Source organism: Trichosurus vulpecula, chromosome 4 (assembly GCF_011100635.1).
Source record: "Trichosurus vulpecula isolate mTriVul1 chromosome 4, mTriVul1.pri, whole genome shotgun sequence".
In the NCBI taxonomy this organism is placed as follows: domain Eukaryota; kingdom Metazoa; phylum Chordata; class Mammalia; order Diprotodontia; family Phalangeridae; genus Trichosurus; species Trichosurus vulpecula.
In genome coordinates this window covers 129,661,618-129,679,001 of record NC_050576.1, presented here as the reverse complement: position 1 = coordinate 129,679,001, position 17,384 = coordinate 129,661,618, and the positions used below count along the sequence as shown (strand labels likewise).

At 41.3% G+C, this 17,384-nt stretch overlaps 1 protein-coding gene across 2 annotated transcripts in view; it reads right to left on the bottom strand.

Annotated features, from left to right (window-relative positions):
* Nucleotides 1–17,384, bottom strand: part of CNIH3 (cornichon family AMPA receptor auxiliary protein 3) — a 179,924-nt gene that overhangs the window by 58,487 nt on the left and 104,053 nt on the right. For both annotated transcript variants that reach the window (XM_036757231.1, XM_036757230.1), the window contains exon 3: nt 15,738–15,785. In XM_036757231.1, coding sequence (XP_036613126.1) covers nt 15,738–15,785 — 48 coding nt within the window. The remainder of the gene's footprint in view (nt 1–15,737; nt 15,786–17,384) is intronic.

Sequence of the window (17,384 nt, the reverse complement as noted above, 5' to 3'; positions counted from 1 at the left end):
ATTGATTAAGAAAACTACATATTAATATTATGTATGTTTTATTGTATTTTTATTTGTTTCGTTAAATATTTCCCAATTACATTTTAATTGGTTTGAGCTGTACCTAGGAGTGTTGTGGGCCGAGCCCACAAGCCATTTGTCAGGGATATTCCATCTACATATTTTGTATGTGCCAATTTATAAACATTGTTAGAATGTAAATTCCTTAAGGCCAGAGACTGTTTTGATTTTTTCTCTTTCTCAGTGCTGAGCATGGTGCCTGAAATATGGCAAATTTTTAATGCTGCCCGTGGACTGGTTGGCTGTAGAGGGGATTCTTTTTCTGGCATGGGTTGGACTAGATGGTCACTAAGGAGTCATCTAATTCTAGGATTCTCTGATTCTAGAGGGCGCAGAACTCAGACAAGGGGGCAATTTGATTCCCGGTGAAAAAGCCGCAGGCGAGTCCCTGATCTCTGACATGTGACTCCGAGAAAAGTCCATGTGATGGAATCATACTGGACCAGGACTAAGGGGAGCTCAGTTACTAATTCATGGTTCAGCCTTGGACCTCGGACCCCTCACTCATTTCTCCCTCGACATTCAATTGCTTCACCTATCAAATGAAAGAGTTTAACCAGATGATTTATAAGGTCCCTTCTAACATTAAAACTCTGCAAGGAAATTCCAGAGCTAAACTGCAGGATTCTCAGCCCCTGGTACTCTGATCCCATTCCCAAGGAAAAGATCAAAAGGTTTCCAACTTCTTTCAATTAAAAATCCAGATGCCATATGATGATCTGATAGAACATAAGCACCTTAAGGCTAGGAACTGTTTCGTTGTGGTTGTTGTATTCTTAATGCTAGCACAATGTCGGATAATCAATGTTTAATGTTGATGACCGGTGTTTAATAGTAAAGACATGTTTCAGTGATGCTTTGTTTTGTCTTGGCGCTGCTATGGAAGGGAAATAACATGAAAACTGAACTCTCCCTCTCTCTCTCTCGTTCTATCTCTCCCCTTCCTTCTTCTCTCTCCTCCCCTCCCTTTTCCCTTTCTTCCCTTCTCCTCTCTTCCTCTTTTCATATCCTCTCTTTTCGCTCCATCCTCTCCTTTCCTCCTGTCTTGTCCTGCCTTCTCCTCTCTTCTCCCCTCCTCTCCTCTCCTCTCTTCTCTTCTTCCTCCATTCCTTCACCTCCCATCCTCTCCTCTTTCTCCCCGCAAGTCCCACCAGCTTTGGAAATCAAGAGCCCTGCAAGAACCCCTCCACATAGCAAATAAACAGTGCCATTTCTATCACTGACTAATGAGGTGTTTGCCACAGAACAAATCTGAAAAATAAATTATATATAACACATGGTTTCCAAACTAGCTGCAAGTTTTGTCCCAGTGTATTTTTACTTTTCTTGGAATGTTCCCTCTAGGGGTGAGCTGCCCTCGGTAGAAAAGCACATGGAATTAGAAGAAAGCCTTCAAGGGTTATGCTTGGCCCTGTCAAGAGCAGGTCTGAAATTGTGTTTGTCAGATCCTGTGCTCTTTCCTTGCTCTGGTTTCTTAACTGAGATGGAGGCACCATTTCTGGAGATATTCAAGTATGTACCAGCCAGCAGAGCCTGGGGTTGAATTTCCTCCTTAGGTAAATTCCCATAGTGATTTACCTGACCTGGAAAAAGATCATAGCCTATACCCCAACCCCACAGACAGTACAGGGTCCTAGAGGTCTTTATTCCAATCTATCTTCCATTCAGCTGTCAGATTTATCTTCCTAAAGCACAGGATTAACCTCTGTTAAATAAACAAGCAAATAAATGAATGAATGAATAAGATAATGCATATATATATACATATATATATATATCATACACAAGGTAGGCTGAGGTTTGAAAGGTGGGATGGTGTAGCAGCAATAACTTTAGATTTGAGGTTAGGAGTTGTTTTTTAGTTGTGTCCAACTCTTCATTACCCCATTTGGGGTTTTCTTAGCAAAGATACTGGAGTGTTTTGGGTTCAAATCTCAATTCTGACACCAGTTTTGTGACTTAGGGTAAGTTACTTAACCTCTCTTAGCATCAGTTTATCCATCTATGATATTTTATATTTTGATAGAGACCTATGAGCTCCATTAATCAAAAAGCATTTATGAAGCACCTACCATGTACCAAGCACTGTGTTAGATACTGAGGATAAAAAGACATAAATTAAACAGTTACTGTCTTCAAGAAATTTCTATTATATTGTGGGAGACAGTATGAAAAGAGATACATAAATACAAAATAAATGCAAGATCATTTCAGAAGGGGAGTCACTAGAAGCTGGGAGGATCAGGAAGGTCCTAATATGGGAAGATGCCCTCAGGCTGAGCTTTGAAGGAAATTAGGGTATTCTAAGAGACAGATAGGAGGAGTCAATACATTCTGGGCATGGGGAACACTTTGGGGAAAATCTCAGATGTAAAAGTGCCATGGCATCCAGTTTGTGTCACAGGCAGACATTAAACCCAAGTCTAATTGGTTCAATAAAGGCCAACCTTCTACCAGTTAGACCTCATTCAGTCTGCATGTATAAGACCGGTATAATGACATCTATAAGCAAGCCAATAGCAAGTATTAATAGTACTTCCCACCAGGTAATTGATTGTTTCTGTTCTGGCCAGAAACCCTGAGAATCTTCCCCTTCCAGTTTGATTTTTTTTTTTTTGAGCAGACGAATTAGGCCACCTTTTGCTTCATTTCTTCCTTAGCCTTAAATCACAGAATGGGTGTTGCCGCAAGCACATTAAGACCTGGGAAAGACCTTAGCTTAAAATGGCCAGGGTCTCCCACTACAACTGGAGCCATCTCTAGTCTTCCTGACCTACATCTTGGACTCAAAGGATCCTGGAAGAGAGAATGAGGCTGGTGAGTTTGCCCAGCCCTGCCTCACTTAAATCCAATTCACTCGCAATTCAAGACATCATGGTCCTGAGGTCATCGGTCCTCTTTGGGAATGAAGGACAAACAACAACATATGCATTTAAAATGTAGGTCAAAAGCTCTCTACCACTGGTGATTTTCAAACTGGCTACAATTACTTCTCATAGTATGCTGTCATTTGGGGTGAATTTTTGTGGACAGTGGGTAAAGATGGAGCCAAGGGGTTAATTTAAATTTATTCCTACAGTACTAAAGGGTTTACAAAACATTTTCCTCACAAAAATTCTGTGAAATAGGAAGTACAAGTGTTTGTTTCACTTGATTTGGTTTTTGTACAGATCTATGACTATACCAGTATAGAAAAGTTGTAATTTTCTAGGGAGGTAGAGCGATCTAATGGATAAATAATTGGCCTCAAAGCCCAGAAAACCTGGGTTCAGTCCTGCCACTGACACAGACCAGTCCTGTGACCATGGAAAAGTCACTCAGCTTCTCAGTGAACCCAGACTGCTTTGGAAGATGTTGGGTTACTTTTTTTGTTTTGTTTGTTTTTGTGGAGAGGGGAAGGCAGGGCAATTGGGGTTAAGTGACTTGCCCAAGGTCACATAGCTAGTAAATGTGTCAAGTGTCTGAGGTCATATTTGAACTCAGGTCCTCCTGACTCCAGGGCTGGTGATCTACTCACTATGCCACCTAGCTGCCCCAGATGTTAGGCTACTTTTAAGCTGCCATTTAGTTTTCTACACCAATAAAATCATATTCCTGTAAAAAAAAATTAATGAACCTTGTAGCTTTTTATTATATACAGAGCTGGAATGAGGACATGTGACTTGTAAACCTTAAAGTGCCCTAAGAATATGAGTTATTATCATTAGGTCGATGTCTTGGCTCCATCTTTGCCTACTGTCCACAAAACTTTCACCCCATGGTGTTATAATTGTTCTGGCTTATGTGACAATGTACAAACAATGCAGCCAATTTGAAAAATCACCAATGGTGGTAAACTTTGGATCTATGTTCTTAGATGCACCAATAGTTACCTCCCTGGGGGATTATTGTTGATATCTGTCATTGACTGGGCCATTAAGCCCCAGTACACATACACACTGGTCACTAACATGTAGGGAGCTGGTCTAACATAAACATCCACATGGGGCTGCTTATAGCCTCTAACAATGGACCCTATGTTGATATGGGAGGCATGACTATATCACTTGTTTGTGCATACTGACACCAGAGTGCCCCAGAGACTACAAGTAATGGTCAAAATTCCTTAGAATTAGACTCCAGCTCTAAATCTACGATCCCATGATCCTCTTATCCTGTTTTTTCTCCTCCATTCAATCTTTCCCTCTTTACTGGTTCCCTCACTGTTTCTGACAAAGGTACTCAGATCTCTCTTAGCCTCGTAAAACACACACACACACACACACACACACACACACACACACACTTTCTTTTGACCCTTTTACACCCTCAAGCTGCATTTTATATCCCTTCTCTCCTTCCCTGATAAAAACTTCTAGAAAGAGTATTCTATACTCTCTGCCTCATCTTCCTCACCAGCCATTCACTCCTGAACCCACTGCAACCTATCTACAGCGATCTCCTGAGACTGGCCAAGATCAATGGTGACCTCTTAGTTGCTGGACCCAAAAGTCTTTTATCAGGTCATTGTCCTTAATCTTTCTGCAGCATCATATACTCTTAACAATTTCCACCCTTTGGGTACTCTCACCCCTTCCTGGCTACAGTGACTCTCCTCTCTCCTTGTTTAATTGGTCTTTCTTGGTCTTCTCTGATTCATCTTCCTACTTTCCCAATAGTGTAGCTATCCCCCAAAACACCATCCTCAAGCTCTGCCTTTCTTTATGGATAAAATTATTTATTATAAACAAACTATAAAGTTTAAATAAATGAATTCCAATGTATAAAAGGTCATAACTTTTCAGTCAGTCCTTCTAAAGCTCCATTAAGTTTCTTAGTCTGTTTATTCTCATTTACTTTTCCTTTTATATGGTCCTAATTAGTATGTACTTTGTTCTTCTGGTTGTGCTTTTTTTAAAAGCTTTACTTCATAGTCTTTTCCGATTTCTTTCTATTTCTCATACTTGTCTATATTAATTTCACTGTTGTATCCCATTATGCTAATGTTTTAGTCTATTTCACCATCTCCTTTCCCGTACCCCGCAGGCGGTCAGCTGTCAAGTGCTGTCCATCCTGCTTCTACAACATCTCATGCATTTGTTCCCTCCTCTCACATTGGCCATCATCGTCTCTTTCCTGGACTATTCTAATAGCCTCCTACCTACCCTCGCTGTTTCCATCTCTCTTCTTTGTAATAATTCCCTACACCATAGCTAAAATAAACTTCCAACAGGACTGATCATGTCACTTCCCTGCTCAAAAACCTATTACAGTGCCCTTTTAAGATAAAAGAATCATTATAAGTGACAAGTGTTGACTAATATGGAACTATGCATAGGCTATATCAGACCACTTGCTGTCTTGGAGGGGGTGGGGAGGGAGAGAGAAGTAAATTTGGAACTCAAAATCTTATAAAAGTGAATGTTGAAAACTATCTTTACATGTAATTGGAAAAAAAATTAAACACAATTAAGTGGAAAAAAAGATTTTTAAAAAGTGGCCTGTGTATAGTACTTTAGAGTTTACTACACTGTCTCACTTAAGCCTCAGTAGCATCCAGAAGTGCTGTCATTCCCATTTTATTCAGGAAACTGAGGCTCGTGAAAATATGTTTGATCATAGTCATCATGTAGCTGATAAATGCTTGAGGTAGGATTTGAACTCAGGTTCTCCTGACTCCAAATTCACCATCCTATCCATTATACAATGCCGCCTCTCTTTAGCCCAGCATTTTAAGACCCTTCACAATGTGGCTCCGATATACCTTTTTAGCCTTCTCTAACATTGCTTCTTTTCACACATTCTAAATTCCTGCCAAATTGGATCACTACCTGGTCCCCAAGCTCATTTTGGCCTCCCTGTGCATTTGGGGAAATCTCCTTCGACAACTCTGCCTTTCAGAATTCTTATCTTCCTTCAGCCCTAGCTCAGGTGTCTACTCATCCATATGGCCTTCTCCGATCCCTCTTGGGTGAGCAACGCTTTTAAATCAACTCTCTTAACCTGTTATAAATGGTTGGCATCATACCAGTTTGTGTCCATGATATCCCTCCCCCATTCCACCCCACTAGGCTGTAAGCTCCTTGACCATAAGGACTATGGCATTTGGTTGGCATCATACCAGTTTGTGTCCATGACATCCCTCCCCCATTCCACCCCACTAGGCTGTAAGCTCCTTGACCATAAGGACTATGGCATTTGGTTGGCATCATACCAGTTTGTGTCCATGATATCCCTCCCCATTCCACCCCACTAGGCTGTAAGCTCCTTGACCATAAGGACTATGGCATTTTTCATCTTAGTCCTCCAGTATCTAGTGCAGTGCAGCAAGCACAATTGGTGCTTAATAAAGGGTTGTTGAGTTGAATATTTTCCCTTTAAAAGCGATAAACTATAATATGATGATGAGACTCAGAGGGCAGCGCTTCTGAAGAAATAGCTGGACTTCAGAACTGCCATTTCCCAAACACAAGCCATTGCTTTCCTATCTATGGTTATGGAAGTCTCCCGACCAGGACATGGTTCTGACCCACAACAACCAGAACCAAAACTTCTCCCAGGTAAAGAAGTACCCCCGGAGGCAGTCCCGTTCTTTTACTTAATGTGTCCCTTCTTGCCATAACCTATCTCTCAATTAAAATAGACCATTCCCTCCAGATCCCTGAAGGAAGAACTGCATTAACAGCTGAAACGACTTGGAATCAAATCGATCCCTTGTGTCGAGGGTACCAGTAATTAGCCAGAAGGCACCGTCTCCACTATTCCACCAGGAAATTGAAGCTTAATAAATATTAAGCACCAATTGTGACAGACCTCTCTAGAGGCTAGGTGCATTTAGCACCTACCTGTTGGGTCACAGAAACTGGGACAGAGCTTGAAACTCTCCAGCTGAGGAGTCAGCAGAATGGTGGACTGGAATAGGATTCATTCCTGGCAGGCTTTTGAAGCAGCATGCCCCTTCTTCCCTTCCTGCAGCCCATGCTCTTGAAGAAGTAACTAGAAATTCCTATAGTCTGTTCACTGCCTTGCTTATCTCCTTTTATCATTTGCCACCAGCTGCTTGGCTTGATTTGACTCCATCATCTTCATCATGTCCCTCCATCATCATCATGCATCCCCTCCCCCCCAGATAAACTCATCACCAGGAAACTCATCATGGACAGGAAGATTGATTGAGTTTTGCTACTTACACCTCATTAGTAGTCTCAGATGTTTCTGTCTCTGATTAGAAAGCTGAAGCATGGAGCAAATCTCCTACCATACCCTCCCTTTATAGAAGGCTCAAAATGTCAGATTTACTCTCAGCTTCTCTGCTTGGTTTCAACTCTATCATCATCTTCATCATGCCCTCCTCACCAGGTACCCTCTGGCACTACCCTGCCTTTTCAATTTCCTTCTGGTCACTGTTAACCCCTATTGGAGGGTAAGCTTTTTGAGAGCAGGGATTGTCTTTTACCTTCCTTTGTATCTCTAACACTTAGCACAGTGGCTGGCACATAGTTAAAGCTTAATAAATGTTTACCATATCGTCTCACATTCAGCCTCAACTTAGTAAATGAAATACAATTCCACAAATACGGGGATAAGACTTCCTCCTCAACCTCACCCTAATAATAATGACTCACCTTTATTCAGTCATAAAATATTTAACATACATCAAGTCACAATAATCCTCTAAGACAGCTAGTATAAATGTCTTGTCTCCATTTTGTAAATGTGAAAACTAAGGCTCAGAGAGGTCACACACAGACAGTAAGTACCAGGGTTGAAATAGAACTTATGTCTTCTGATTAAAGGTCTATTGTTCTCTCCATTATATCACATTGCCCTGAGGACAGCAGTGTCATTGGAGCCCATGACCAAGTACCCCAGGCTCTGGGCTTACATGGACTCAGTTCCATCTTGAAGAAAGGCTCCCCAAATCACAATTCTTTTGTTGGTTTTGCCTGCACCTGGAGTTCCCTATGGGAAAGTTCTGAAAATAGCTTCACTATAGCTCATGTTTAAGTTGTCTCAAATGTAAGTAAAAGAACCCCTATCACTTTCACCAGCATTCAAGGTAACAATGCTTATCAGAGAGTCTTTATTTCACTCCACAGAAAATGGAGAAAACACATAAAGAACTTACAGTAGCCCATAAACAATATAATTCTCATCCTCTCTATGGAATTCCACCCTCCTGGGACCCTATGTATTGTTGTTCAGTCTTTTCAGTTGTGTCCAGCTCTTTGTCAACCCATTTGGGGTTTTCTTAACAAAGATCCTGGAGTGGTTTGCCATTTCCTTCTCCAGCTCATTTTACAGACAAGGAAACTGAGGCAAATAGGGTTAAGTGACTTGCCCAGGGTCACATAGCTAGGAATTGTCTGAGGCCATATTTGAACTCATGAACACAAGTCTTCCTAATTCCAAGTTCCGTGTCTACCCACTGTACCCACTAGCTAGCTGCCCCAGGACTCTATGTAGTACCCTGGATTCATGGGGCCACCATTTGATTCAGACTCCCCTTAAAAGAAAAAGAATTGGGGCTCATTAGATTGGTAGCTCATTGATATTCCAGTGACTCTCACTTCCACCATGGAGACACATATAGGCATCCAGCCTTATGGCACTACCCTGGAGGCTTGGACTCCCCTCATGGAAGAAAATTAATTTGGGGATGCTAAGTAAGTAACTTCTGGCATTCCAATGAGTTTCACTTTCACCCCAAAGACCCATACAGTTGTCCCCACAAAATGGAAAGTAATGAGATTGCTAGAGAATTAATCCCCATCCCACTACATCTGTGTGGTCTATAGTAGCAGAGGGAAAAGGCCAATTTTTTTCTCCCTCTATCAAAGATTTAGTCTCTTGCTGCTACTCTAACTTTATGGGCCATATGAATGATCTTCTTTCCCTAAGAAGCTGGCAAAGCCCACGAACTTACCTCCTCTCACTAGAAGTCTGAGTTAAGAAACTCCTCTTCCTCAGCCACATGTTTCCCCTCCCCACAGATGACATCTTTCAGAATGAAAAGTTATCTCCCTATCTCTCCCAGGCAGGGGCCAGGAATGTGGGCACCAGGTGCTCCCACCTTACCTCTACTTCACAGGGTCCTTCTCTTCCTTTGAGGCACATCTCAAACACCATCTGCATGAAGCCTCTTCCAATCCTTCAATGACTAGTGTTCTCCCTCCCACACCACCTGGCACCTAATTCCTTTATATTTATGAATACACATGTGTACATGTATGTCTCCCCTATTAGAGTATAAGCTCCTTGTGAGTAGGGATTGATTCCCTGTACTTGTATCACTAGCACCTAGCACAGTGTGCTAGATGCTTCATAAATACTTGTGGGTTGATTGACTGATTAAGATTGATAGAAAAATCTTGTTTGGGCTGTGTTAGTGAGAACACATGCAATTCCCATGTGTCTTTGCTCCACCAGTCATTCCCAGAGGAAATAATTCCTTTATTCACGCCCACCTCTAATTCTTCTAGGGCCCAAGTTGGTCTTAACCTTGACACAATCTGATCCATCCTCCAAAAAGGGGAGTAAAGAGCAAAAAAAAATGGTATCTTCTTATAATCCAGCACAAAAGGAATCCATCAATTTGTTCCCAGTTGATGAGCTATCACAAAGTCCCTAACAAAGGTTTACTACACTGTAAACTCAACAAATTGATAAGTTGACCTCTGGATGGACTCCCTATTTAACCAAAGCAATGGGAAGAGCTGACCTGAGCCTAGCTATGCAGTAGGAACTTAATTGTGCTTCCATCTGTTTTTCTCTGATGCCTGTACCCGGTCTGCCTTGCCCTTTTGTATCTAATTACACAGCCCCCTGACTCCACTCACACTAATCTACTCTCACAAAACCAAATCAAGTGGTTCATAACATGGGTGGTGACAATGCTCCATCTACTAGAGCAAGGGTTCTTAACTTTTTTGTACCATGGACCACTTTGGCAGCCTAATGAGGCCAACAGACCCCTTCACAGAATAATTTTTTAATAATTGAAGGAAATGATAAATTTCAGTAAAAGTTAAAGAAAATAAAAATGTAATTTTTTCCCCATTCAAGTTCACAGATTCCCTGAAGTGTAACCACAGAAACTCTGGGGTCCATGAAGCCCAGATTTAGAATCCCTGTATTAGAGCCTTCCAGATTCATGAAAATGTCAGAAAAGCTGGAGTGGAATAGGACTAAAACACATAAAAGGTAGGAGAAATAAGGAAGCAAGTAGAGAATAACAAATCCCTAGAGCTGAAAGGAAGATTGTGATATCTAATATCTATGACTTATCTCTTATGGCATGAGCAAACCTAAACTACCCAGCATAATTGGCTCTCTTATTTGGTATAGTGGACAGCCAAGAGATCTGGGTTCAAGACCCAGCTTTGACACTTCGCACGTTGACTGACTATGGCCAAGTCATTTCAATTCTCCAAGTTTTAGTTTGTTCATTTGTAAAATGAAGATGAAAATACTTGAGCTACAAAGTTATTCTGAGAAAAGTGCTTTGTAAGCCTCAAAGCTCTTTATGAGTTTTTATTTAACATAAGAGAAATCTAGGGACAGAGATTTTGGCACTTCTTTGGGTAGACTATTCTGGTGTTTAATTGTCATTAGGGTTAAGAAATTTAGGTGCTCTTTATGTTTGTTTGTTTGTTTGTTTCCCATCAGTTTCATGTGAACCTCTCATCTCATTCAATTAGCAGCAACTTAAGTCATGCAGTCTTCTCTGCATCTTCTTGAAATGGAGCTATCATAGGAGCATAGTTAGTCAACGTCCTTCTTAGAAGGCATTCATTCCCTTGAAGACTCATTGACCCATGTCTCCTAATTCCAAGATGAATCCATAACTAGGGGGTTGAGTGCATATTTGTCAAACTTTTTTCTCTAAAATCCAGTTTGCAGAGGCCCCGACATGTTCCCCTCAGAGAATGCCAAACAAGAAACCAGTGACTTTTGCCATGGGAAAAAAATTAATCATCATAAGAACAAGTCAAAAGAGGAATCCTACAGCTCAGACAATTACCCAAAGAACACATTTTCTGATAATTATAGTGCTAAAAATGGCTCGGCTTTGAAAATCCCTTCCTTTCTCCCAGGCAAGCTGAGGAGGAGGTTTGACAACACTCAGTAGTGGAGATGCAGCACATTCTGGGGTGTTTAGGAGACTAGTTCCAAGAAATTTCTTGGAAGGTACCAGTCGCAGACGGTGGTAATGCTGACTAGATAGATCACCCCCAGTTCTCCCACACACACACACAAGCCTTTGCAACACTGAACCCTCAAGCTCATTCATAAGGAGACAAACCTAAAAGGACACAAGACACAGGACCACCCTCACCTCATGGTAAAATAATCATGATGATCACATAGGCTCTAAAGTTGAAAGGGACCTTAGAGATCATCTAGCCAAGTACATTCATTTTATAGAGGAGAAGATTAAGACTCAGAGAGGAGAAGGGGCTTCCTCAAGGTCACAGAGGCTATAAGTGGTAGACCTGGGGTTCAACTCCATCTAGCTTATTAATCTTTCTGCTATAGCCCATTGTCCTTCAAGCCACCTCCCTCATGTCCCTTAAGAAGAAGGAACTTTCAAGGTAGAGGTATTCAGGCTCAGGACACCTTACCTTGCTGCATATGCTGAATGTGTGCTTGGAACCATGTTTAGAGGAGGGGTGAAGGGATTGGCTTTAGGCGAGAGATAAGTGCCAGCTGCCTGGACTAATGCTGGATGGGAGGAAAAGGTGGCAAGGTCAGAACCATGGACAGCAACAGGGGGAAGGAGTGGGGGCAGCATCGACCTAGAGAAAAATGGAATCGAGTATGGGTGAGTGAAAATGGATCTAAAATAGGAAAAGGTTACCCAAAACAAAGTTTTTTCTCAAAAACTGCCTAAGACTAGATCTATTAACTCCATAGGTATTACAAACTGTATATAAATACATACATGATGACCAGGCCCCTACTAAAATTCACAACCCAGGATGTGGACCTCAGAATACAGCACTCTTTCAGGGCCAGGCAGGGACAGCAACCTTTAGCAACATTCATTCAAACTGAGAGCAGCAAGCAAATGATGGAGCAATGGAATTATTACTGCAAAGCAAATATCTGGGTTGACCTGGGCTATGACTCTGCCTTCCTCATTCTCTCTGACTCCTACCAGAGAATGCATAAGGGAAACCCATTCTGAGTGTCAATAAGAAAAATAATGCAGGATTGGGATAACTGTCTCAATTTTACTATGCCCAGAGGCTTTTTTATTGAGTTGTGTGTCAGCCCTAAAGAATGGGATAATAAAGGGTTAGAGTAAGAGGGAGAGTGGTGTCAAGCACCTCTGTAGGGAATAACCATTAGCAAAATTATAATGACTCTCTGGTATATACCTACTTCCAAATCATAGGATGTAAAGATGGAAAGAACTTTAAGAAATATCAAGCCCAAAGCCCTTATTTTACTGGTGAAGAAAAGAGACCCCTAGAGGCAAAGTAACAAAAGTGAGAGGCAAGGTGATAGAATGGAAAGAGACTTGGATATGAAATCTGACAGCCTAGGTTCAAATCCCAGCTCAACCACTTCCAAGGAGTGTGAGTTTGGACAAGTTGCTTGACCTCTCTGGGCCTCAGTTTCTTCATCTATAAAATCAAAGGACTAAACTACATGATTTCTAAAGTCACTTTAAATCCTGACCCTGCCATTTATTATCTTGACCTTGGAAAGTCACTTAAGTCAATAAGCATTTATTAATTGCCTACTATGTGCCAGGCACTGTGCTATACAGGACTGGGAATACAAATTCAAGCAAAAAAGAAAGTCCCTGCCCTCAAGAAGCTAACATTTTAATGAGGGGAAGGAAGGAGAAAGGAAGTGAGAGAGGGAAAGAAAGGGAGAGGTAGAAGAGAAGTGGTTAGAGGGGGAAGAGAGAGAGAAACAGAAAGAGAAAAAGAGATAGAGAAAGAGAGAAAAGGGAAGGAGAAGAGAGAAGAAGAGAATAATTGCAAAAAGAGAAGTTGAGAAGGAAAGAGAACCCAAGCAGAGACATGGTAAAGTTGAGAAAGGAACTGGAAACAAAATGCAGGAGTAAGCATGGTTATCCTGGGCATTTCCTCAAAACAGAGGTTCCTGGAGGAACTTAACCATTCTGGACCTCAGTTTCCTCATCTGTAAAATGAGAGGGTTGAACTAGATCAGCGGTATGAAACTTTAATAGTAACAGGGCCTCTAATCTATGCGTAAGGATCCCTGCAGTCCATACGCTGGTGTGGTGGTGATGGTGATGGTGGTGTCTTTTTCAATCATATCTGACTCTTTGTGACCTCATTTGGAGTTTTCCTGCCAAAGATACTGGAGTGCTTTGCCATTTCCTTCTCCAGCTCATTTAACAGATAGGAAACTGAGGAAAACAGTATTAAGTGACTTGCCCATAGTCACACAGCTAGTAAAGTGTCTATGGTCAGATTTGAATTCAGATCTTCCTGACTCCAGGCCCTGTGCTGGTCTCCACATACTGACTTAGTTTTAAAATATTAATTTATCTTTGCTTTATTGTATTTTTAAATTTTATTTTATTAAATTTTTTCCAATTGCATTTTAACCTGGCTCAGGCCTCATGGTGAGTGTTGCAGGCTATATGCAGCCCATTGTGTGGTACCTCTAGACTAGATGACCTCCAAGGTCCCTTCCAGATTTGAACTAAATCTATAATCCTAAGTGGCAGATCTGGGATTCAAATCCATGTCCTAACATTTTAAAGCCAGCACTTTTTGTTCTGTTAGGGGAGAAGTATCTGATGCTGAATAAATCTACCACAACAGAGAAATTACAGAGGTTAAAAGCCTAGGTTTTAATATACTTAATTACGCACAGGTTCGAGGGGTAGAAAAATAAAACCATACAAAGATTAGGCATTTTATAGACAAAATAACATCAGAGAGAGAAATGATTTCTGACATAGAGCAATCTAGTATATTTTCTTAAGCCATAAATCTGAACAAACTCAAACAGAATCATAACCTCATACATCCCCTAAGGAAATCTAGTTAAACAGATTATGTAGGTAAACTAAGTCAGGTTCCCAAAGTCTCAGAGCCAGAAGAGTCCTTCCACAAATAGTTAAGTCACTTTGGGAAGCTCAAACTCCCCTTTGGCTTCTTATCTGAGGAATGTCAAAAAATCTTCCCTTAATTTTATCATTCCATGAGTCAAGTTTTAGCCAGGTGAAGTTAATATTCAGAGGAAACAAGCTTCAGTTAACAAATGTTCCAGGACAAATGGGATAATAAAATTGAATAAAAGGAAAATGAAAAATAGTCAGCATAGTACTTAAACCACATTGCCTCTCCTCGCTATGAGTTCTTCAGGTAATACTTTATGCCTTGATCAGAAGTACATCCATCTGAATAACTTAATTTAGCCTACCTTCACTATGAAATGGAAAACATAGAATTCAAACATCATTAAGGAAATGCAAATTCAGTTTCATTTATTAATGTTACGGTTCACCAACAGACAAAGTACCTTCAGCTATAGGAACCACAATTATCTTATTGACTTGAAGTATGGAGAAAGAAAAATTCATGAATTTTCAAATTCTTCCTTTCCAAAGACAACTGTCCTCTCCTTCATTCCTAGTGGGGGTTCAATCAAATATTTGTTGACCAATCACTTTCCTTATAACCAACAGTGTCTTTCCCATTGTCCTTTGGTTTAAAGCTCCAGGAGCTAGTTGTTGGACCTATTGCATACTCTTGGAATCATAAATTTAGACTGAGAAGGGACCTTAAAGGTCTTCTAAGTCAACCTCCTCCTTTTATAGATGAGAAAACCAAGGCCCAGAAAGGTAAAGTGATTTGCCAAGGTCAATGTAGTAAATGGCAAGGTAACATTTGAACCCAAGACCCCAGCTCCTTATCCAGGACTCTTTCTACTAACTATACCACTCTTCTCAGCCCCTTTAACTGAAGGAACAGTCTCATTCTTAGGAACATGTTAGGCATCTATCAGTCACTGTTGTTTCCCAGCAACGTTCAGAAGTACTTCCAAGTTGGAAGTTCCAACCACCGTGTAAAAGCTATACATGGATGTACATGACCTTTTACTGGCATAAACACATTTACCAAGTTTTGTAGCAACCAACTCCCAATTATCACGCAGTTCTAAAATCCCATAACCTAGAGTAGCCTTCTTTGAATGGCACAGGAGCCCCCAAAAGAGAAGCAATTGTATTATACCTTAATCACAACCTGTGTCCCCAAAGAAGTTGCTAATCAATTTCTTGAATGCAGTGACAAGTTATATACACACACAACAAACCCCAGCTTCTAATCATGGAATCTCTAAGGGGGCCTTATTTTTAGGGCAAACTTGACACTGAGATATCTACAAGAACCAAGAGAGGCAAAATCAGTTGTACCACCATCCATCACCACACAAAGGAAAAAAGGTTATTAAACCCAGCCCCAGGGCATGTGTAAATATCCAGTATTACCCTGACACTTTGATTGATGGCTACCCCTTCTAATTAGATTCTCTTTGTCTCTCAAGATTTCCCAAGTGCTGATTATAAGGCCCCAGCTTGGACCTTTGGGAGATACAGCCTGAACTGGGTAGGTTGCAGGGTATGTTTGTTCTAAATATCCACCATCTTGCCTGCCCCATGTGAACCTCACAACCAGAGCCACCGATGTCCTGCACTTACTCACTTTTCTCAAAAGGAAGCAGATGCGTTCGATGTTTCTCAGCCGTTCCCTCTGTGAAAGGGCACACAAGAAAGAAAGGGAAGAAGGAGGTTAGGGTCTCCTGAAATAGCACATGTAGTTAGCATGTACCAGGGTAAAAAAAAAAACAGTTACCCCCACCCCCAACCCCCCCAAAAAGGATACCCAGTCAGGTTAAGTAACTTGCCACGGTCAGAATGGTAAATGGCAAAGACAGGATTTGAACCCAGGTCCCCTGATGACCCCAAAGTTCTCTCAAATTTAAGCCACACCCAAACCACATATAGATTTAAGCAATATGTTTGAATCATATTTAACCAAGCCCGTACCTATAACCACATATACAATAAAGAATTTTTTTAAGGTCAGTGGCCCGCACCACATGGATCAAGTCAACAAGCATTTATTAAGAGCTTGCTATGTGCCAGGTATTTTGGTGAGCACTGAGGATAAAAATACAAGCAGAAATAAGGACAGTCCCTGTTAGAAACATGCTTACATTGTCTAGGAATAAACAATACTTGTTGGGCCAGGAATTTTTTAATTATAATTTACATTTATTCCCCCTGAATGAATGGGTACATCCCCTGAACAGAGTATAGGAGAAAGTACAAAGGACTCAGATGGAAGTCAATCCTTTTATAGACCCTCACCTTCAATCTCCCACCAGGCTCTTCATTGGCCAGATGCAACTGCCTGACTGCCTACATCATGCCCTCCTCAAATGGCTCATTTAATCAAGCCTCTGACCTTTGACCTGATCAACCTGAGGCCTGGTTTCTGCTAAAGCTGAGGTAGGGGAGGGGGAAAGGGACACCTTCAACTCTGTGGAAACAAAACTCCTCCCCCCATTTCTTACAGTCTCTGACCTCAAGGAGCCTACATTGTGATGGGAGAGAGCTAAGAAGCATGAAAGTCCCTCTCCACCCTTCTCCAAAGTGAATAATCTAGGTTTATCTCCCTGGCATCACATGCACATTTGGGAAAGTAATTGCAAAGCCAACATCACCTGTCTCTGAAGCTTCCTAAGGCCTTCAACCGGCCCTGCCTTGGGGAATTTCCATTTGAATATCTCAGCAAATTAGTAAGAACAGGGTGTGCCAATGCAGAGCAAGTTCCCTGCCTCTCAGTTTTAGCCTTCCAAAGCAGGAGGGGAAAAAAAATCAATCTATCCATTAAATTAAATACCAATAGACTCAGACTGAGAGTCTCTTAAGAGATCATAATTTAACCCCAAAATCTGGCTCACGGTCAAGTGAAGAGGCCCTGCAGCAGAACGGCAGGCAACACTGGTTACAGTGCACTCACTGGGTGGCCTCTTCATTTTCTTGAAGGGGTATTTCACAACACCAGGCGCCATCTTGAGTATAGCCATGCCACTTGCCACAGTAAATTCCATCATGATATGGCAGAAGGATATTGGGCCTGACTCCAGTAGTCAGGAGATATTTGGTTTGAGACTGTCTCTGACACTATCTATAGTACCATGGCCAAATGGTTTAATCTCTGTGAGCCTCTTTTATAAAATCAGATGATATCTAGCATTTGCCTCATTGGGTTGTTGTGAGAAGCAAAAGAGATTATGTGGGTAAAGTACTTTGTATACCTTAAAGCCTATATAAATGTCAGATA